General features: G+C 39.0%; 1 protein-coding gene and 1 long non-coding RNA gene across 4 annotated transcripts; one reads left to right on the top strand and one right to left on the bottom strand.

Annotated features, from left to right (window-relative positions):
- Window positions 1-3,783: 3,783 nt before the first annotated feature.
- lemd1 (LEM domain containing 1) lies at window positions 3,784-9,378 on the bottom strand. Of its 3 annotated transcripts, XM_061057612.1 has the most exons (11): window positions 8,977-9,378; window positions 7,555-7,660; window positions 7,240-7,386; window positions 7,087-7,151; window positions 6,714-6,779; window positions 6,452-6,607; window positions 5,549-5,635; window positions 5,327-5,419; window positions 5,107-5,196; window positions 4,689-4,759; window positions 3,784-4,448 (listed from the first exon to the last, which is right to left on the bottom strand). In XM_061057612.1, exons 1-11 carry the CDS (start codon window positions 9,169-9,171, stop codon window positions 4,148-4,150), a joined length of 1,377 nt encoding a protein of 458 aa, XP_060913595.1. In that variant the 5' UTR covers window positions 9,172-9,378; the 3' UTR covers window positions 3,784-4,147. The 3 variants fall into 3 exon arrangements, with proteins under 3 accessions (XP_060913595.1, XP_060913597.1, XP_060913598.1); XM_061057614.1 differs by lacking the exon at window positions 5,107-5,196 and having other exon boundaries at window positions 8,977-9,376; XM_061057615.1 differs by lacking the exons at window positions 6,452-6,607; window positions 6,714-6,779 and having other exon boundaries at window positions 8,977-9,373.
- A 1,460-nt stretch (window positions 9,379-10,838) lies between these two features.
- LOC132989776 (uncharacterized) lies at window positions 10,839-22,373 on the top strand. The gene is made up of 2 exons (XR_009675940.1): window positions 10,839-10,950; window positions 21,212-22,373. It is a non-coding gene; the product is annotated as an uncharacterized LOC132989776 (long non-coding RNA).
- The last annotated feature ends 963 nt before the right edge of the window (window positions 22,374-23,336 follow it).

Below are 23,336 nucleotides of genomic sequence, written 5' to 3' on the forward strand. Positions count from 1 at the left end.
AGCAAAATACAATACAATTTGTCGTAAAAGTAAAAAAAATAAACAAATTCCAACAGTGGATAAGTCTATGTCACAGTCATTGTGGCATCTGCTCTCAAACTGACAGTTTTCTATTGGTGAAGTTGATATAAATGTACACTTCATTGTCTTTGTTTTCAGTTGTTGGAGCTCAACATCACAAAGACTAAGGAGTTGTGCTGTGGGGGCAGGGGAAAATCACCATCACCTCTCTTCCAACCACTCACAATCCAGGGTCAGCTTGTAGAGCAGGTTCTTTCTTTTAAATACCTGGGAACAGAGGTTGACACCTGCCTCTCCTTTTCACAGCATGCTGACTCTGTCTACAAAAAAAAATCACAACAGAGACTCCACCTGATGAGGAAACTAAGGACTTTTAATGTCAGCAAACATATTTTAACTCTGGTTTACCAATAACTTATTGAATCCATCCTCACTTTTAACATCTCATCCTGGTACAACTCCCTCACCACCAAACACAAAACCAAACTCTCCCGCATCGTTAATCAGGCCAGCAAAATTATCGGTTCACCACAAACTACCCTCTCCGAACTGTATAATTGCTCTGTGATCAGGAGAGCCACCCTGATCACAGAGGACCCCTCTCACCCCCTCCACCACTCCTTCCAGTTACTGCCATCAGGCAGACGCTACAAAGTCCCTCTGGCCCGGAAAAACATCTACAAACAATCCTCTGCAATAACCATTCTGAACAAAATCAAATAAACCCCCCCCCCTTTTTAGAAACTGTTGTTTTTAAGTCCTCTTTTAATGTACTACACTTTCTGTTTTTAATGTAAGTTGTGTTTATTGTTCGAGCCTTGTCAAAGGAGAATTTATGTCTCTGTTGGGACAGACAATAAAGTATATCAATCTATCTATCTAAATGAACAGGAAATATTTGCTGCTGTGGAATAATACAAAGTTGGTGTGTTTGTGATGACTCAGTAAAAAGCAATGAATATTGAGTAAGGAGGGGAAATAACCCTCAGTGTAAGTGTGGTTCATTAATGTGTATTTCAGTGCTTGGATAAAGATAGGCAACTACTGAGCATGCTCTTTCCCTGATGAAACTCAGAATCAAAACAGTCTATGCACAAAGAGATTTTTTGTGACCGTCTTTTTGATTTGGTGATCTTAGACTGTTGAGGCCTCATATTAGCTTCAGCTGAACTTTACCAGCCATTTATGCACAGAAGGGGGACTTTGTTCCGGACTCTCATAACTTGCATTTGAGTTGTACCGTGAGGAATCAATAACATGGACCTTAAACTCTTTGAATGTACATAATGTAAAAATTGTACTGCGGTTAAACATCTGAACCTTGCAGAAAAACTAATGACACAAATGCACATGTACAAATTCATGACTAGAGTCAGGTGAAGAGCCAGGTTTGGTTTAGTTTGGTTGACTTGCAGGTGCTCACATACACATGCTCTCCTGAAACTGTCAAACACTTTCCTGAAGACGGGTTCCACATGCGGTTTTTCTGAAAGCAACAACAATGCAAACTGTAAACGAACTTTAGTGGTCGACTGACAAGAATGAGGAAAAGGAAATGTTAGTATTTCCCTGTCCAGCTTGGGGCAGTGTTGTAACATCAGTTGCTCCATAGTTCAGATGATGTAGAAATACATGTCAAAGTACCTTTGTGAAGATCCAAACTTGTTCAGGCCCTACTGTGGTTCCTTTCCCTTTCAGCGTTCAAGAGACACAATAATGCTTTCAGGGGTCACATGTAAACAAAAAAATAATGGCAGCGCTGAGCCATATCTCTTGTCGTGACGTGTACTCAAAATACTGCAAGTAACACAGACATAGATTTTTAAGATAGGGATACAAAGGCACATATTCAAGTCCAAATGATAGATACATGAGTTACAGGGTACTATATCTTGTCCTCATTTAAGCATTTATTTGATTAAGGTTGAGAGCTATTGGATTTAACATACCTGTTCTCCGCCTTCATTGCTACATTTGAAATTTCGAACAGGCCTCTGGAAAAGAACATTGTTCAGGTACCAAGAAAAGCTCTTGCATTTTAATCTCTTCCTGAGTTCATGCCGCTCAGTAACATTGCCAAATGAATTCTTAAGCAGAAAAAAAAAAAAAAAAAAAAAAATCCAAATATAATGAGGTACATGCAGCGTGTAGACTGTGCATTCATCCTCACCTCTTCAAAAATAGAAGAAGCCTTCCTGTGTGTGCGGTAGAAGATCCATTTGTAGTCGTCCATCCAGACCTCAGCTAGCCGCACCAGGTTGTGTGTGTCCACAGTGCGGGCTCTCACCAGCACCCCGAGACCGGGGGCCTTTCCCTCTTTCCCTCTAGCAACTAAGTTTTTTGTTTTTTTTTACAGTGCAGAAGTAGGAGTTCTACAAAATCAGACACACATCAATCAAACCTATGACAACAAATTATTGAATTAAAATAAACAGTTATAGAAGTACTTGTCTTTGCTTGAAGAAGCTACCTATGCATACAATGTCAATGCAATCTCTTAGATATCTCAAAATGTATCAATATACTACAGTTAAATCCTGTAAATATTAATCATGGACAATTAATGAATTAACTTCAACTAAATATTAGTGTTAGTAGCACCATCTTGTGGACATTTAACAGAACTTGTTGTTTTTCACAACACCTGAACCATGAGTCTTAGAAACCAAGAAATTGTGGTGTTGTGGGGAATTTTTGATTGAGATATTATCGATCTCTACAGGATTTTTTTTATTTTTTGTACATTTTCTTTACAAGAGCCAATCTTACTTATGTCACCCATTAAATAGACTTTTGTGCAAATTTGAAGAAAAAGAAAAGATTGTGAGGCCACGTGATATTTAAAGCTGCTTCAAGGAGTTTTGTGCTGGTAATGAAAAAACTGACATTAATACTGCCTCCTATGATCTACAAAAGCAAACACAATTATCAGCAAGAAAATTGACTTTATTCATACGTTCACTTCAAATTTTTAAGTAATGCCTGCCATCAGGTCAGGAAATCTCTCAGGAAGTGCAGCCTCTGCTTCTTACTGGTGTAAACAGACATCATATCATGCCAATACTAGCCTCCAGTTACTTTTAAGAATTTCATTTAGGATTTTACTGATAACACTTAAAGCACATATGGGTCTGGCTCTGAGCTACATGTATATTACAGAACCTTTGGACCTCTTAGGTGTGAACCTACAGGCCCCTTCAAAGCTTTAATCTTTTGTCCCATTGGTCTTGGGTCATGCCGTTTTGTTTGGGTTAAGTGCTTTGTTAACTCTTGATTCTAAAGTTGCTATATTAATTAATTTATCATTGTCACTACTGACAGACTTATTCTGCCTTTGTAAATCAGAGACAAGTTAAGAGTATACAGCAGCCTGGTAATTTTACTGCAACTATTTCTCTATACATTATATATATGTTGATGTGTGAAATGTTTAGTATTTGTAATTATTAATACACCTTCAAATGTTCCACAAAGCATGTTTAAAGCTTTCAATGGTTTAAAGCTCAATGGAGGTGGGGTTATGTTAATTGTGCAGGGTTGGCTTGGGCTGGGGTCCAGAGGAGTCTTTCCATGAGGTCCTGAAGTCCTGGTGACGCCCCTGGCTGCATGTTTCACTGTTCTGTATCAAAGCATGTATTCATCTTGCACTTATAAACTCCTCATTTTATTTCGTAAAAAGGTTTTCTTCTGGTATGAAAAATTCCTCCTGATTTTTATGTTTGCATGTATTTTTTGTCACATTATCAGCTGTATAAAAAGAAGTATAGAGCCAAACATCTTTTATTGAAATATAATTGAAATATTAAAACATATCACACAATAAACAGTGACAGCACTTCTAGAAAAGTGACTATGAGATTACATTGTTTGATTATGAAATACAAAAGCTCTCGACAATTTTCTTCAGCTCTTTCAAATCTTAACTTAAGCCTTGTTATAACATGTAAAAAACATAAAACTGGATTTTGAGGTATGTTATCATACAGACACACAAACACTGTAATCAACTTAAAGTGTTGCATTTGTGTTCCCTGAAGATATCCCAGGACAAAGTCATTATGGTCTGCATCAACTATAAAGTAACCTACAAACGGAAGTCAACGCAGAGGGAAAAAGAAAAACAGGGTTACTCCTGGAGTGGTGGTATGTCCTGAGTCTCAGCCTGAAGCCCTTCTTTGCTGTCTGACTCCTGGGTTAGACTGTCGAGTAAGGCCATAACTGGGCTTAATGAGCTGTCATCAACACATACGAAAATGAGGTAAAGGAGGCATGCCACAGTGAGAAAGACCCCAATTTGAATATGGATGGGCACAAGACGGCGCTCGACCTCTCTTCTCTGAAGAGTCGTGGGACTGGCAGGAGAGTCAGGGTACGCATACTGGATAGGTCTCCCCGCAGCACCCTTGATGGGTTTCCGACGAGAAGCGCTGAAATACAAGAGTGTGTTTGTGTTTATGATTCAACTACTAAACTCCTAACATGTGTCGTAGTAGGGTTGGGGTCGAACCCCGGCCAGCGGCTTCAAGGACTGTAGCCTCAGTACATGGGGCTGACATAGAAATACAAAAACACAGGGCGCAATATAACAGTGAGGTCAAATGGCGCATTTTCTATGAAAATGTGTGAAAAACTTTGAAAGCTTTCAAAAACATTGGTATGGAACTTACTAGATTCCTGTGGGCGTCGGAGTGTTTGGAAACATGTCCTCGAAAACATCTCTCACAGGTTCCTGAGGAGGCTAGAAAAGAAGGCAAGAAATGAATGACGAAGCAGACCAAAGAAAACAGACGAGTCTTAGACAGCAGAGTCCAACAGAGCCCATGGTCCAAGCGAGGGAGGGACAGTAGAAATGAAGGAAAAGGCTGATCATTAGTGGAAGAACCAGAGATCTTGAACAACCAGACCAAATATGAACAGAAAAAAAGCTTAAATAATGTATTGTTGTGGTTACACAAACAGTAAAAAAAATCTGACAGGTAGAAGGAGCTGCACCTAAAAAAACGGAAGAGTGTCTTTTAGGCACACACACCCTGAAGTGAAAAAGAATACACACTTAAGTAAAACCAGAAAAAAAGAAGTATGTGCCTTCTTTGCCCCTTTACAAGGGGAAACCTCGGGAGTGTAGTACAGGGTCTTGTTCTTCATGTTGTACTTGTCTTGAATCAGCATGTCAAGCTATGGAAAGGGAAGTAACAGATTATAATAAACTGATTCCTACTACTGCTTCAAGTGTACTTTTCTAACACTTTAACCACCACTTAAGTGTGAGCTGAAAGTGTAACTGAACAATGGGAGCGCTACTGACCCTGCTGGACCGCGACCAATTGTCCTGCACATTGCTCCCATTCAAACCACTCTCAGTGTCTGCGCTGGTGGAGAGTGACACCCGACTCTCCATCTGTTGTTTAGAGGTCAAACGTACATTAATGAGTGAGTGCTGCGGAGGAGATAACTCACAATAAAATATAGAATGGAGGGGTCATTTTTTTTTTAATTTTAGTGGGATTAAAACATGTGATTAACTTTCCTCCTCAACCATTTGAGTGATGCTGAAGGCCTGAGAGGAAAATGATGAGCCATCGTTGGGCATAACTGATTGCGATCCAGACGTAACCTGCAAGGATTGGTATTATTATCATACTAGGAAAAACATGCATTATTCATCACACTCTCTATACACCAGTGAAACGCTAACGCCCCTCTCTGAAAAACAAAAATATCCAATTGGTGGAGAAGAAAACAGAGAAAGAGAGCCAGTGATTCCCAACCAGGAGTGCTTGTACCGCAGGAGGAACACAGAAAGACTGTGGACTAGCGCTACCACAAAGAGAAAGTAGAAATTATGGTTTAATTAAAGTAATGTTATAGTCAAAAAGCAGTCATTTATAACTAGCCAACAACAAAAACATGTAGGCTGTCATGAGAGGTGCCTAAGCGTAATTAGCAAATATTTTGAATAAATAGCTAAAAGTTTGAATTAATAGTCGATAGAATACGCTGAAAGTATTGTGCTAAACTGATAGCGAATTGTTGTGAGTATTGATAATTAAGTATAAAAAGATAAAAGATTTTTAAACAGCTATTTAATGGGAAGCTAACCATTGATAACAAACAGCTAAAAGTACTGGATGAACAGTTTAAATAGTTACCTAATAGTATTTGATTAACATGATAAACTTAAAGTAATGGAGGTTGAAATAAACTAAGTTCTAGACTAACAGCTGAAATAACTAGCTAAAGAAATGTAATAAACAGTGGCTATAGTTAGCTATGTAAGAAGTATCGGATGTACACTTGAACTTTACAATTACTTATAGAAGTACCAGCTGATTCAGTTGATAAATGTAACGGATAAATTGTTGAAACAATGAGCCAACGACAAGCAGCAGAAATAGCCAGCTTGAGGAGAAGAAAAACAAGGCCAGCCTACCCCTGATCTTAATCCTGACAGTTGATCTACAGAGGATCCAATACTATTTCCTGTGGGAATCTGTGAGCATTGAGTCCGACATCGCTCTGATGATTTTAATGCATTCACTGAATTCCATTTGGGAGTTGGTTCCTTGTTTCTAGGATGCTGAGCACGCTAGAAAAAGGCCAGCCCAGGAAAAAAACAAACACATCAGTGTCCCCTGAAGATTCATTTTGACAGAACTTTATTGGCAAACAATTTGAATATATGTCGTATTTACCAGCCTTGATGATGGTAAAAAGCACTGTGGGTAAACAAAACCACCTTTCTGAAAATACGTCTTCACCTGATAAAAGTTAAAACAAAAATACAGCCGACAAACTCCAACATTAAAAAAGGTGCCCATTCCAACAAGGAAACAGTCAAAATAGAAACAGAAATTGTAGTGGCAATCTTAAACCACTAAGTGGCACTGTAGTCCAAAATTCAATAAAGCTAGTGACAGAAAACTGCATGAAGTTTTTATCAACCAGCACAAGTATATGAAGTGGCGTAACCCTTATTTCAGATGTTCAAGAGATACCATTTATTTACACAGAAATTCAAAAGCTATTTAATCAAAAGGTGACAAGAATTTCAAACTGTTTTCTCACCTGGCTTCTCTCTTGTTGGGCCTGGCCTTCCTGTTCAACAGCTTCCTCTTTTTCTCCTTCAGAACCTGAACACATCACACAAAAGCATAAACAAAGATACTTGACATAAAAAAACGAAAATCTGGACAAAAAATAAAAGTAAAATCAACCCACCTGAATCTCTGTCATCCTCTTCCTCGTCCCCCTCCTCTTCTTCACTGTCGGAGTACAACACACCTTTCTCTGCTCCATTCAGATGGTCTTTACCATTGGACTGCATCAGTGTCCTGAGCTTTTTCTCATACAAGGCCCTGGTGGAGGCTGGGATAGACAAACATTTCTTTATCAACTGTTTATTTAAGACAAGGATAATCATGCCAAAAAAACTTTTTAGCATTACATTTTAGCACAAAAACTACACTAGGGATGACTGAAAGCCTTTTTATTTGATGAAAACCAGTTTCCAGGAAGTACTTAGTGTAAACTTACCTACTATGGGGCCAGCTTTAACTCCATGTGCGAGCAGGGCGGTCTTCAGGTCGTCATCAGTTAAGCCACTTGGGTCAGGAATCTCTGTTACCTCTGGATCTGCATCCTTGTCCAAATGGAACAAAATGTTTGTAATTCAGAGAGAGGCCAGAGCTTAAATCAGTGTTCTGGTGTAAAACATATTTATCTTTCCTAAAAATAGGTTCAAAGTGAAAGACATACTTATGGTAAAGCCCATAGACTATTAACACACAGTCAATGGTCCAGACAAACAAACGTATCCTGTATGATCTGTTGATACCTGCATGTCAGATATCATCAAGAAGATACATCGATAGGTATTAAACAATACTAACCTTTATCACAGCTGTTAATTACAAAACTTGAACAACCTTTGTTATTGAGCACTCAGGTACCATTAGTGCTTCAACTGACATGTATTTTCATTATGGATTCATGTATTGGTCATTTGAATGTCCTAATAAATAGCAAACTCTGGTATAACAGGCAGACACAACTCCATTATACTAGAGCTGCTCTATACAAAGGTGTGCTGGGAGTTTTTCTGACCACAATCAATATATTTATACATTCTGGGAAATTTGGATTTTTAAAATGTTGGATTGTGTGTTACTTGGACAATACTTGGGTCTAAAGAGAAATAATTAGTGCAGTTGAACCATAGACTGTAAATATTAGTTGAACTGATTAAATTAAAAAATAGTATTATTATTAAATTAGTATTATTATTAAAAATGAGTTGAACTGATAGTGTCTACTTGCACTTGGACCCCCCCACACACACACACACACACACAAAAAGTCCATGGACAGCAGCAAAACAACTTGAAGTGTTTTCCTTCCTGGCGCACATAAATGAGAGCAACAGGTGTTGCAAGCGCATGCACGCGACTGTAATGGCAGCTGCCAACTTCAGAGATGACCCATGTAAATCTATACCAACCATACAGCCGGTGGCTCAGTGGTAAATGACCTCAAATGCAACTGCAAGCTGGGAGGACTGTTTGACCCAAATCAACCCCTCCTCCCCCTCCCACAGCTGCCGATCTTGTGCACATTTGTTTTGATTAACTTTAAACCAATTATTATTGCTATGCAAAATGACCTGTCATATCAAATAAAGGTCCTGATGTCCCTGAAGGCAGCATTGTTGACAAGGCTTCAAATGCAACATATTTGTTATAATGTCAAGTTATATTTGGGGGATAATTTCTCACACATGTCAAGCAGCGAAGTGGGAAAACACTTTTCTGTCACAACTGTTCTTATAAATTAAAATGATAGCTCATTAATCAATGTGCGAGTTTTGATTGAGATCAGAACACGTGTCGCTCCTTAAAAGAAAGTCAATTTGAAAGTAGGCTACTCTTGCGATAAAGCTCTTAAGTTTCATTAACTCACTTCCACATCATGTATTTGATCCTCCTCATCGCTAGAAAAATCCGCAGCGTGTTTCTGATCGATGTGTTTTAAGTGCAACTCCACATAAATGTCCTTTTTGCTTTTGGCAGGTGGCAGCGCGACATTGTGGGCAACCAAATCAGACTTCAGTCGAGATTTAGACAGATAAGATGGGTCCTCCTTCAGCAGCGGCATGTCTCAAGGACGACGTGGAAAATGAAAAATAGTAAAAAACTGAGTCGCTTAGCTGGTCCTCATATATGTTTATAAAACGTTTTTTGGAGTCGAAATGATCCGTAAAAGCCGCATGGAGAGCCGCATGGAGAACCTCTGCCTGTGGCCTCAAACTTCCTGCGGCTGACTGAACGGGGAACAGCTGCAGCCGGCCACTTGATTGACAGCATGTACGGTGAACTATGTTAAATGTTACATCTTATTACGTAGTAAACAATGTAGCACTGCAAGCTAACAGGACATTTTTGCAAGGTTAACAGTTCTTTCGCAAATAAAACAAGCCAAAGGTGTTAAACTAAACGGTAATACACGCGTACAATTTCAAAAACGTGTACAAATTTAAAAAAAAAAAAAAGAAAAAAAAATACATGATTAACTCAGGTAACTAATTTTTTTTAAAATATATTTCAGGTTGAATCAAATATTAACAAGTAGCTAATATTAATTACCTGGCTAAAAAGCTGGTGTAAAAAGCATATTAAAAAATAAATGATTTAATCAACTTTTTTATTTTAATTAGCACCATTGTACGTCTATCATAATTATGTGTAATGTATGAAAAAAAACGGCCCAGAAAAAATAAGACTTTGGCAACAGTGGTCTCTGTTTTTTTTTTTTTAAATCTGTCTCTATTTTAAAGTGTGCTTGATTTGGGGAGAGTGGTATTTTATTCCATGCTGAGAGTGAATGGAAGTGACAATAAATTGAATCTTGAATCTAGTTCCTGTTGCTTACGTTGTCAAAGAGAGTTTCGGGGTTGGCATTCAACATCACTTAACAAAATACATCTAGGCTACAATTTTTACATTCTTACAGGGTGTGTGTGTGTGTGTGTGTGTGTGTGTGTGTGTGTGTGTGTGTGTGTGTGTGTGTGTGTGTGTGTGTGTGTGTGTGTGTGTGTGTGTGTGTGTGTGTGTGTGTGTGTGTGTGTGTGTGTGTGTGTGTGTGTGTGTGTGTGTGTGTGTGTGTGTGTGTGTGTGTGTGTGTGTGTGTGTGTGTGTGTGTGTGTATGTGTTGGATCACAAAACTACATTTTAAAGCATTAGCAACTTCCAAGATGTATTTTGCACAGATTTCTCAAACCCTTCACAGTGGACATCTCTGAAGCATATGCCTCACATTGTTTACAGTGTAAAAGTTAATGTAACCACGATGTGTCTTTGATAGAGAGGAAAAATTGCTATCAATGCTGATCCTCTTTTGCAAGTCACATATGACCTTGTCCTGATAATCTCTGAGTATAATGTGAATACTTTCTGGCAACATATCAACCAGACAGACTAGTTAAGTCATCTGGAGATGCATGATAGAGACAGGTGTGTCTCTGCTGTCCACTTGTGGTCGGATGAGAGATCAACACTTTTGAAACACAGGTCACTGTCCGTGTTCTATTCAAATGGCTTGTGAGCCTTGGCAGTGTGAAAGAAGTAAGTCAACATGTACAAAACCATAAGAATAAAACCAAAATATTAGAGGATTAATAGATTCAGGTATCAGTGATTTTATTATGAACACCTGTACTTTATTGTGATAAGGGTGTCAGAGAGGTCCATTGTAAACCACAGGTAGCTAAGCTAGTACAGTCGAGTTATGAAATCAAATTCCTCCATTCTAACCACGATGTATACCTTTGACCTCCAGGTTTGTCACAGGCTTTGGTCGTCGTTGCTGTCGTACGGTCTCTTGCATGCTGCAGCTGCATTGTTACTGGCGTTAGGCATCCACCTAGCATGAGAAATGGTGAGTAGTTCCTTTCCTAACACCTGTTAACAGAAAAAAAAAAAAAAACAATAAAACAAAGCATAGGGTGCCAAATGTGCTACCAAGGACTTTTCTCTAGCCAAACACCTTCAGCCGACTATCAGCAATGAGTCATTAAAGTATAACTCAGGAAAATCTGCTTCTTAAAACGAGCTATTGGTGCTCTCCTTGAGTGAAATTCCCTGGTAGGTTTAGGTCTGAAATATAACCTGGATCCTGGGGTCTTACTTGAAAGGTAACTGTCATTGAGCTTAGGAAGTAAAATGAATGTAGCCTGACATCCTTAACATGTGGTACTGAAGTGACTAGAGCTGTTCTGGTATCATGCTCTGTGAATACGTGACTGTTCTGAGGGGGAAAAAATCGGGACTACAATAATTATTATTCTTGAAAAGGTCAATTTTTAATAGCAAATAGCACCTTCCTAACATGCTGTAGCTGTTTGAAAAAAAAAATCCAATCAGAAAGTCATGTAGGATAGTTAGACTTGAATACCACTTCATTAGAGTGGAAACATGAGGGTTTAGGTTGAAAAGATTGAATCACCTGCTGCACCGTAATGTTAGGTACAAGAACAACACCAGCCTGATTTGAATCCATCATATTAGATTTTTGGCCCCGCTTGTATTTGTATCGCTTATTTAATACAGGGTTACATTTTCTTAAAAATTAAATGTGAAATTGTCGGGAAGCAGCTTTAGCCAATAACTCAAAGCAGGTGGTGTTTTTTTTTGTTTGTTTTTTTTTACCTTTCGTAGAGTTATGGAGCAGTTTTTTCCAGTAGTGCCTCAAATGACTTCGTCTCTTGTGCACATTTACGAGGATGCACATCATGTAGACGAGTTGCTACACAATCTGCTCAATCATTTCCCACTATCGCACTGATCAACAGGTGGCAGTATGCTGCAACGTGATTACAAAGGCAGAGAAAATGATAATGAAAATGCTTTAAATGCATAATGTGTTTTGAGTAAAACTGAATGTACACATTCACAAAAAGCTCCACGTAGCACTTGTAAAACGTACTCAGACAGAGCATCATTGTTAGAATGAGTGAAACGTTATAATCGGCTGTAGGCTTAAGAAAGATTTTACAAGGTTTTGTCATAGATAGAATTTTAAAGGGCCAGATATCCTTAAAGTGGTCTAAGGATTGACTTACTCGTACTTACTTTGCACAGAGAATACAAATTAATTCAAAAAGTTCAACATGGACACTACAAAGTTCAGAGTCGGTAGAGATTTAACAGAGAGTTCTAGTGGTCAGAGGACTGAATGCTCTTGAAATCCTTTTACAAAATCTACTTGACAGGGAGGCGGGTAGGAACCACAAGGGGCCACATTTGAAGAGCTTTTTCTACAAGTGCTGAGATGGCTCAGCTGGCTGAGGTGCACACCATGTTCCCATCACGATACAGTTTCTAATCTATAATCTAGCTAGATGATATACTCTTCTGGGCACAATAAAAAAAAAAAACGGAGTAATTTATATCAATATAAAATACCCTAAAGCAGTTACTTCCTGCACTAAATCATGAAATGCTCAAATGGTAAAGTTTTCATAAATGTCAAGTTTTTATGAAGAAATGTTATATTTATGACTGATATTATGCAGCTCAGCACTGTTAAAGGTCGGCAAATAATCTGCTCCAATTTTGATTCCCTGTTCACTTTCAGTGAATGAGCACCGTAATGGATATATGAAAAAAATGTTTTTTGGATCTATTTTCAATTCAGGGGGGACATGATAGAAAATGGAACTGACCACTTGTTTGTTTATTTAATGCACCTCATATTGTATTATGTTATCGCACATTACATATTTTGCTCCTAATCATGTAGGCCTAATCAGTCGTATCATCTAAAAACTATTCTGAACTTCCACTTGATGCTAACAGGTGGGGTAGAATTCCCCTCATGAAATTCCCCAGAGTTAGCTTCCTACTATGTGAATTAGATCATACAGCTTTTTAATGTAAATTAAACTGCCTGAAAAAAGCAGGAGAATAGCTGTTTAGTTCCATTAACCATCTGCAGCCGTCCTCCAGATATCTGAAGGAAAATATCTGAAATGTATTTTAGGACACTTCCAAAATGTTGGTGAAAGTAAAGATGCATGATGTGGCTGCTGTAGGCTACAGAGTTTGTAGATCTCATTACATAAGGTTTAAAAAGCTAGAAATAGCTCAGCTGAACAAAATGTCACACAAGCTTCAGGAAAAGTGTCAAATGATAACTTTACTTCAGGCTTGGTTTGTGGTGTTGACGTTGTCTATAATCTAAAGAATAAAGGAATGTCAAAAAGTCATCAAACAGAGGTCTGGAGTTGACTGTCCACTGTGTATCCAATGGCTTTGAACCCTACATGACGTGTTAGAAAGAACTCACATAGGAATAGAAAGCCATATGACACAGCTGTGGTTAGACTTGGAAGATAAAATACAAAAACTGCTTCAAAAGCAGTTTGAGAAATCATGCAGTTAGAGCTGAAAGCTTGACAACAAAGAGGAAACAACAGGGGCAGGTAGCAGGGAGCATTTCAGGATTTCAGACTCACATCCGCATGAATAATTAACCAAAGAAACGGCAAGTATTCATCTGAGGCCCATGGGAGTAAAATGAATCTGTCTTGTGAGACTTCAGACAGAAGGAAGTGGATTTTTTTTTTCTTTTACAGCAAAATCTCAAACAAATTGACCCCTACGCAATGCTTGAATCATTCAGGGATATTCTTCAAGCTCTTCGGTTCCTGAAGGGGGTTAATGGAATAATCTTTGATTAAAAATGCAGTTTCAAATCAAAGTCTACAGGGAAGAGGTGCAACGTTAATCAAAAGGATTTTGTCTCTGAATTCAAAACAGATTACGTAAAGTCTTTCTATATTCTGTAGCAGCCCTCTGCTTGACTTCTTCAAGCACAAAGGAGATCATTACCTCAGCATTTTAATTCAACCACCAGGCGCAGAGGGTTTAGCAGCTTTATTAACGACCAAACTGATTTTTGCAGATACAAAGCTTTTGCATTGCCATGCAGTGTTTCTGCAATCAAAGCGATCATGCTGATGAGTCAAGCTTCATTAATGCACAGAAACATGAATATATGCTGATTGTATTCTTATAAGTTCATTCATAGTTTAATGATACTTTTCTGCATTGAAGTGAAACAGATGACTGTCAGCCTATATATCAAACACTGAGCTGAGCTAAAATAAGAGCTTTGGACCGTTTTCGACCTCTCACAGAGGAGAGACTCAACACTCCAGCTCTGCAGGCCAAATCTGCTCCCCCAGATGTCTGCTCAGAAAACAGTAGCCTTTATAAAAACATGAAAAAAAATCCAGTGGACAGAGAGGAAACGGGCTGAGAAGACAGAGGAGGCATTTGTTGACATTGTATCAAGTGCAATGCTGAGGTATTTGAGGCACAGAGGGGCCAGGTATTTGTCAGTCAGTGTTTCTTGTGCTTTTGCTGTCTCCAACTCAAACAACAAAAGCCCCATTGAGACAGCCTCTTTTTTTCTCTCTCTCTCTCTCTCTGAACAAGCACACAAAGCTTCCTGTACTAGGCTGCAACTGTCCAGCACTGAGAGGACCACTTTTAGTCATCTTTTAATGCACCTGTTTCGTGCTTTACTGGCAATGCAAGGGTGAAAAACCACATTTTTTAAAACTTTTTTTATTCTGTTAAGTTCACGTGTAGTTCCATTATATCATAACTTCCATCATATGACCCTAACTCTAATCTAAAGAAATAGAATCACAGCTGGATCTTGTTTAGTCCGCAGCCTTAGACATTTAACAAACAGCTTACACACTGAGATTTATCTCCCCATCGCCCTTACATATGCTGCATGTTCACATGACCTCTGACAGAGAACATGGACTACTAATCGAGCGGAAAGTGTTTACCCAATCAGCATTTTCCAGGTTTGATATAGGACCATGGCTCCAGTGCTCCAGGGAGCCTGTGCTCATGCATGTCTCAGCAAAAATTAGAAGCAGAAAAAAACTCAGTGTCAGACGCTGTCCAGACAAGAAGGTGAATCTCAGCCACAGGGCAACATTAGCTGTAATCCCTAAAAAGCCCTAAATATGCCTCCACTGGGAGCCAATTCAGGGAATCAGTAGCTATATGTTTTCATAGCTTTAGATTATTGCCAATTTATGTATACATTTAAATACATTTTCTTCTAAAAGACTGAGCAGCGTGGAAATGTTCTCCGAGAAATTGTCGATAAATCTGTAAGGATTCAGCTTGAAACATGACATCTCGACACTTTTTTGTTTTGAATATAAAGATGAAGAAAAGTCAAGTGGTGGCACCTGATGTGTTCTACTCTGCAGTGCTCCCCTTTTCAGAGCATTCAAACACACCTCTTCCTCTAGCAGACAAGACAGTCCAAACACATTGAAACATTGCACACAACACATGAAACCCCCCCAGAGCATCAGGGATGCACCCTCACTGTCATTTCAGATGAAAACAAACAGCTATATTAAGCTGCAACACTTCACACTTCAAAAAGTAACACTGACGTGCATTTAGTGCCAGGCGCTTTCTTACGCTATAAATCTGCCTCTTACCTTCTTCTCCCTCTCTCGTTTTCCCTGGCTGGATCGAGTATGGCATCCCCTCAGCCTGATACTGTATAGAGAGACAATGGGCAGAGTGTGTGGGGGGGGGGGGGGGGGGAGGAGTTACTATGTGAGCAGGAGCGAGTGAAAGTGGAGGGAGTAAAAGCAGAATGAAAACTGAAAGACAGAGAGAGAGAGAGGGAGAAAGAGAGGCCCAATAGGGAGATCACTCGCTCACAATACTCTCAATCCTCGAATCTGACGAAACGTTACATGAATGACAATTCTTGAACGCCCCCTTTTTCCCCCTCCTCATTGCGAGAAAACAGCAACTAAAAAAAATCCCTCTTCACGTGGGAAGTGTAAGGAAAAACAAGAGACTGTGAGAGAATGGGTCCTGGTTTTTAAACAAGTCTCGGTCTTTGGCTTTCTTTGAATGAGTTCTTAAGATTCCAGGTTGGCAGAGTGCCCGTGGGTCCTGGATGGAAAAGGATAAAAGAAGGGGCTGAGGTAGGGGGGCTGACTATTGTGTTTGTTCCCTTCCTTTCAGCCCTGGCACTCCAGTTGATCTTTGCAGTCAGTTGCTGAATATTCCAGTCACTTATTCCTCGATTGTAAACACAAACCCACATTTTTTTTTTTTATTCCATTTCATCTGAAAGGATGCTCGTTTTGTTACTCTGGGATGCCTCAGGTTTGAGTTTTCAACATCCTGCGCTGACAGGGGTTTTAAATTTCAGTGAAAGAAAGCAACCCAGGACCGAAATAATCACCAAATGAGCAGTGGCTCAGTCAGTCCGCACTGATCTGAAGATCCTGGAGTCTTTTAGTCTTTGTTTGGGCCTCTTTTCTCCCTTCTTTGTCCCCCTAACAGTCCATCACTCGTGCAGGGAGAATGCTGTTTTGCCTGGTGAATCTGGGATGAAGACAGCAGGTGCTGTTGCCCCTCTCTGAGCCACATTCACTCACAGCCTTCTCTCCCCCTCCCTCCATCCGTTTCCTCCACCAATGCACCCTCCTTCTCCCCCGTGTGTCTGTGTTAGGAGGGGGGAGAATGAGCCACTGTATAATGAAGCACAACAAGAAAAAAATATATACAGTTTTTAATGAGTGACGTCACAGAAATGGTCCCGATCAGCAAGAAGAGGAGGAGGAGGGGGGGGCAATGTAAAGCGTGTAAAGGATTAACACAACGATATTTCTTGTCTGTCACAACTGCTGCTTGTGGTGCTGCATCAGTGCCGCAAGAGAAGCCCTGTTTTCACTCACAGTCTGCCCCCCACCACCACCACCACCACCACCACCCCACCTCCTCTCCCTCCTTCCTCACAAACCCTTCCCTACCCGCTCTCTCAGTCTTCCTCTCGCCCACCCTCAAATAAACACACAGGCTCGCTTCATTACTATTCACCAGGTTTCACCGAGACACGCATCATTGCTCGGCTCCCTACAACTGTGTCGAGGGGGGGGGAAGGAGGCGAGGGGGGCAGAGAGAGGCGGAAAGAGGGAGAAGGAGAAGACGGGGACGGGGGGACGGGGGGGAGCAAGACACGTCTTATGATAGAGAAGAATAAATCACCATTGTGTTTTCTATGTCCGGATGTGTGTACGAACATACATTTTACCTGACAGCTGCATGCATGAGTTGCTCTCCTTCCTCTGCCAGAAAAGAATCTCACAGAGCTGCTTCATTCCTCACCGCGGATATGATTTCCCTTTTGTGGGGTTTTGAATTCATCACTTGCCTTTCATTAAATCCACTGAGGGTCGTGCACTCTATCACAGCATTCAAATTATTATCAGCGCTGATACACTGACGGAGCATTTCATGTGTGAAGAAGGACACAATGTTTGATTTCTATTCCCATGCCGGCTCAGTCTAAGCTTACTTTTATTATGATTCTTTCTAACAGGAAATCCAGACTTTACTATGAATCTTATCCTTTGGTTTAGTACTTGTAATTCTACACTTGAGATTACACTTTTTCCACAAACTAAAGTAAAGAATACAAGTCCACTGTTTGGTTCAGGAAGGCTTTGAAAGTAAAGATATTAAACACAGAAGCTGTGTACCTGCATGTGTTGAATTCATGGCTTTCTTTCCTCATTTACAACTATGTCAGGCTACAGTGGCATGCACATTTAAAACAAATCTAAGGAGGAAAAAAGTTGTAAACAACTGCACATTCAAGCCAAGTGGTTAAAAATGAAATTTGGGAAAATGTGTGGCACATGATGCTGAAACTAAACAAGGATTTTCTAAGATCAAAACATCCTGCAAGGGAAAACATACAAGGGTGTGAAATTGAAACTACACACTCAAAAGAGGATTTTAACATCAGTTATTTTGCTTTTCTTCTTTCTAGTTTGTTTAGTTAAAGGCACTGTGAGAATTTTTTAGCAGATAACGAACGTTAACGTTCAAATAAGTTAATGCTGCCGCTGGGTACAAGTACGTTCAGTTGGTAAGCAGTAGGAGAAACAGACTTCTTTTACATTTTCTGCTGCAAAGATTCCCAGTGAGTGATACCACTGACTGTTAAAAGACAGCAGGATTGGGGGCGCCGGTAGCGTAGTGTTCGTGCGCACGCCCCATGTATGGAGGCTATAGTCCTCAAAGCAGGCGGCCCAGGTTCGAATCCAGCCTGTAGCTCCTTTCCCTCATGTCATTCCCTACAGTACTCTCTCTCTCTCCCTGATTTCCAGCTCTAGCCACTGTCCTATCTCTCCATAAAAAGCCCCCAAAAAAATAAATCTTAAAAAAAAACCTAGTTGCTATAACCTAAAAAAGTTAGTGTCCGGGCTGACTTACAATTTTAAGTTAACTGAACTTAAAAAGAGAGGTTGAGACAAATTTGTGATTATTCCAAAGAAATACAATTTTCTAGTGAAATAAACTTGACATAAAGTCACTTGTTCTTAAATCTTTAAGTTAACAAAACTATAAATCACAATTCAGTTCCTGTGAAATTATCTAGTTAAGGCAAAATTGTCTTTCAATTTCTTTTGACTTGAAATTAAAAATACTTTATCAAAATTTTAATCCACCTAAAATATTGAGTTAAATGAATTCATCAATTTAAATTGAATATAAATTTCTATTTTAGTCAACTTAAATCAGTTTAGTTTATACATTTTTATTGATTCTCTTTGCTTTTGTGGAAACGTTCAACTTCCTTTCAAATAACAATTAAAAAAAGGTATCATCTCTACAGGTTATTAATTTTATATCATTTTATCAGAAACCAACCAACTTAAGTTCTTCAACCTTTAATAGCAGATCAGATCAAATAACACATCTAAACATTTACAAATGTTCTAACTAACTTCTAACTAAAATACTGTGCTGGCTTGTTGGTAAAAACACCCAAGAATGTGCAAAAAACAGTCGTCTTTCTTTTGCTGCATTTACCATTTATCGGTCACTTTTCTCAGCGCTTTCAGATGCAATAAACTTCAATAATTTACACATTTAATGAGGTGATCTTACTATGGTGAAACAAACACTTCAGATTCTCTGAATCGTTGCTCTGCATGGTTTTGTCCAGGGCCGGCCCATAGGAGGTGTAGGCAAATGCTTGGGGCGCCATCCTTCCATAGGGGGCACCACTGGTGTCCCAAATGAGTGAGGGAGAAAAGTTGAAGATCAGAAGAAGAAATAGAATGAAAATGCGTTTGAAAATCTCTAAATATTATGTGTATAATATAATTGTCATGCTTTTATTAAGTAATATTACAAAAGAAGCCACGAAAACACAACTACATCACATATTTAAAAAGGCTCTATTTTCTTGCCTCCTGCTTGACGCGGCGCATCACAACACCGCTGCTCGTTACCTGCTCGTCTGCTCATTGTGGGGGAGGAGAGCAGGTGACTCATTAGAAGTGAGTGACACTGAGCACACCGATTACTATCACGCTTATAAACGACTGTAATGTAAAAATTAAAAAAATTAAAAAGCCCTCAGGAGCCCAGGGACGATAAAGAAGAGGAGAAAAAATATGAAAAAGACACCGAGGTAACGTGCTACACGGATCAATGATTTATCTCTAGTTAAGTTAGCTTGTTATGGATGGATGATTGTAACGTCAGTGTTTCCTAATTCCTAATCAATAGCTCGAGTTAACATCAGTTATTTCCACTCTACATTCATTTGGTAAAGATTATTCAGGTTAAGAAAATAACCAGTGTAAGAAATACACTTCTTCTTTGGTGAAGTAGGCTGTATGTTGTTTGGGACACAAAACCTACTTTTATATTTATTGACATCTTTGTGTACTTTAGCTTTCACCCTAGTTGAAATGTTTATTTTCCATCACCTGTTGTCATTAATAGTTTTAAGCTTTTGCCTTTAGAGTATTGATGTCTAAGAGCATCAATGCATTTTGTGCTAGAAGTCCTCACTGAATAGATAGTAGTGCATGCTGTAGGTCTGGTTGTAAGGAAAACATTTGGGCTCACATGAAAAACTATGCTGAGGATTCTGTACTGCTCTGAAGAGAAAATCATATTTTGTGTTCACACTGTTGCCCATTGTTTCACAAATGCTCATCTTCTCTCTCCAGATGCAATCCTAAAACATTTAAAGCTAACCCTGGACCGTCTGTGACCACTTCTGCTCCCTGCACTGTTTGGTATTGTTTGTTCTGTTACACTAGTTATTTGTATTTATTTATAAGAAGTGTTAGAGTTATTACCATTTAATTCATGTTTGTTTAGAAGTATTTTTTATTTTTTAAATTAAAAAGTTATATTAAATATAAAGATGTATGCCAGTTTTCTTAAAGTCTATGAATATTGTCTTTGGTGGTCAAACTGTCTGCAATATGGTGCTGAAATCTTGCCAAGGGCACCAAAACGGTTCTGTGTCTATCCACTTAAAGATCACATAATATGCAAAATACACTTAACCATGATTTTCTTACTCTAATATGTTCCTAGTCTGTCTACAAACCCTTAGTTATTAGAAAAGTAAATCCTCTTCTTTTGCCTGCTCCACAGGCATTACTGCAGCTAGTCTGCCTTTTCACAGTAAAAAATTGGGCATGGAGCGAGAAAGTCCACACAAAGAGCCACATCCTCTTTCAGAGAGGGGGGCGGGGTCAGACACAGCTCATTTACATTTAAAGCTACAGACACAGAAACAGCCTGTTCTGAGCAGTCACTGGATATGCTAATATCCGCAGATATTATCGGCTGGCTGATTTATCGGTCGAGCTCTGGACGATAGTGCAATTAAAAGTGCTGCCTTTGTATGCAACTGACATATAACCACATAGTCTACGAGCTGATCCGAACCAATCACAGTAAAATGTACACATGCTGAGTGAGACAGCATTGCTTGTGTGCATAAATAAAATGTTCTTGCGATAAATTATGACTATAGCGATGTAAAAAAAAGAAAAAAAATCGAAACATTTCGAGATTAAACTTGTTTGTTTTTTTTAACGTGGCCCTAATCTTCTGTCGTACAAGTGTATAAGATTCAAACAAATATCTGAAACTTTTAGTTTACAACCCTTATTTAAGACAGAGATAATGCTTTGTGGTGGTGTATCCATTAATTAAACTGTATTGGAATATATCTTTGCTGCCTTGTCCGTCTTATATGTTTTTCACAGATGTTTTTCCGACTGTAATCATTCTAATTGAACTGACTTTGACAGGGAAGTGTACGGAGTGTGGAGTTCTTCACGCTGGACAAAGAGCCGGCTGCAGAGCTGATCGCCGCCACAGTGGAGAGCAGTATCCTGCCTCGTGACGAGCTTCTTCAGTATATCAAGGTAAGACAACATTAACCCTTGTGCCCTCCTCAAATGTATTTATATTTTCTGCTGTGAAGTTAAACAACTTCTGACTTGCTCAAAACTACCAAACATTCAATTATTTTCAGGATTGTAACCCTTTAAATGCTAAGTTATTAGATAAAAGGTGATTAGAGTCTTGGATATGTGAAAGACTAACAACAAAGTTGATTTGATTGCATTTGTCATCATCAATTTTTCCTTTTGTATAAATTGCTGTTTTTTCTGCTGTTGTTTTCTGCTCTTTTTACGGCTTTTGATGGTAGGGAAAGAGGGAGCCTGGTGAAAGACTGAGGGAGTCTGACTGAGTTCCTTTTTCCGACCTGGTCCCCCTGGACAATTTTTTTTGACTACCTCGACCACTTTTTCGACCACTGTTACAAAAAACTCGGCATCATGAGCACGCCATCTTCACTCACCAAGAAAACTGAGAAATCCAGCCACTCTCCATATTACAAAAGAGCACCTTCAGACTCACTGCCCAGCACAGGTACAACTCCATCCACATCCCCGAACCCCCCTTGCAGAATAATACTCCTCTCAATCGAAAATAGAGCTCGCCATTTTTAAGTTAATATGAATCACTCTTAAAGTTGGAAAAAGTTGAGTTAACACAACATTTTCCTAGACTTGAAGTAAAACTAACTTAGAACTTTATGTTATCATGACTTTTTGTTTTTACAGTGCATACCCAACTCTCTCTGTCCCTGATTTCCAACTCTATCAACTGTCCTATCTCTACAATAACGGCATAAAAAGACACCATTTTACATCAGAAAACTCTACTTAGGCATCTGACACACAAGACCAGAAAAAAGAAAAGGGGGCACCTCTCCACGGAGGTTGCCAAAATTGACACAGACAGAATGTTCCTCACATGAGCTAAAAATAAAAGTTTAGAAGACCCAACAACACACTATCCAACATGGTCTAACAGAAGAAAAACAAATAAATAGTTTGACATTGACTACTATAAAATGATAAAGACAAATAGACATGGAGAAAACAATCAGTAACCTGAGTTTTAAAAAAAAAGTACAAAGGATATCATCTTTTTCACATGTCGACTACAATACAGACAGACTTCCATTTACACTCCTCTTTCTTTTTTCTTTGTTTGTATTATTTAGTGGGGGGGTTTTTTTCAGGGCTCTGCAGAATCCTCTCTGTAGACACTGGACTGTGGAAGTGTTTGTTGTGCTGAACAACAGCTTTGTCCTTCTGAAGGTTTTCCAACAACCAATGAATCATCCCCGGGAGGATTTATAAACACAGAGATTGCATTTCCTCTTCTGTCATACAAAGTCAATAAGAAAGTAAAAAAGAAACTGAGCACGGTGTGAAAACGCTTCCATTTAAGGAAACAGATTGAAGGATTTTTAATATAAAATAAGAACTGAATAAGAGTGTTGCAATTTTTTTAAAGAATCAAACAATAACTTCACAGTTGTTTGCACAAATCAAGCGATGGTAACACATTAACTTGAGTTATTGCAAACTCCAATTGGGCATTTTCTTTTCCCGTAACCCCGTACATAATTACCAGTCGCTGCAGGAGTAACAAAAGCAGATTTATATTAAAAACACTCTCCACCTGCAGCCCTGCTATAAGCACCTTACAAGCTTGTCTTGAGTGGCAACTGCTTTACACCCCTGGATTTGTGTTAACATTTTAATGTGGAGTCTGATCCACACCCTCAAATCCCCCTGAGAGGATTTAATGTCAGCTTTGCAAGTTTTCAAACTGAACGATAAGAACAGCTGAGTCTTAATAGATTAAAGAATTCATGATAGCGTTTCCTCAGTCCGTCAGTACCTGTTTTTTTCTTCTTACATTGTTTATGGATTGTGGGGTATGGGGTCATGTTGATGCTGCTTGATTAATTTGAATGTAAATCACTTTGCTACCTCACTTAATGAAAAGTGCTATACAAATACAGTTTGATTGATTGATTGAAATACCTCCAATTAATAACAATGAAAACAG

The sequence above is a fragment of the Labrus mixtus genome, chromosome 15, assembly GCF_963584025.1.
Source record: "Labrus mixtus chromosome 15, fLabMix1.1, whole genome shotgun sequence".
Lineage (NCBI taxonomy): Eukaryota > Metazoa > Chordata > Actinopteri > Labriformes > Labridae > Labrus > Labrus mixtus.

What these genes read in the sequence shown, in the direction of transcription:
- lemd1 (XM_061057612.1), bottom strand. Translation starts at nt 9,171, where the DNA reads ATGCCGCTGCTGAAGGAGGACCCATCTTATCTGTCTAAATCTCGACTG. An exon ending in TGTCAGGATTAAGATCAGGG is followed by an intron (nt 5,636 to 6,451) that starts GTAGGCTGGCCT and finishes CAATCCTTGCAG; the next exon opens with GTTACGTCTGGATCGCAATC. An exon ending in CTTGTAAAGGGGCAAAGAAG is followed by an intron (nt 4,760 to 5,106) that starts GCACATACTTCT and finishes CTTCTTTTCTAG; the next exon opens with CCTCCTCAGGAACCTGTGAG.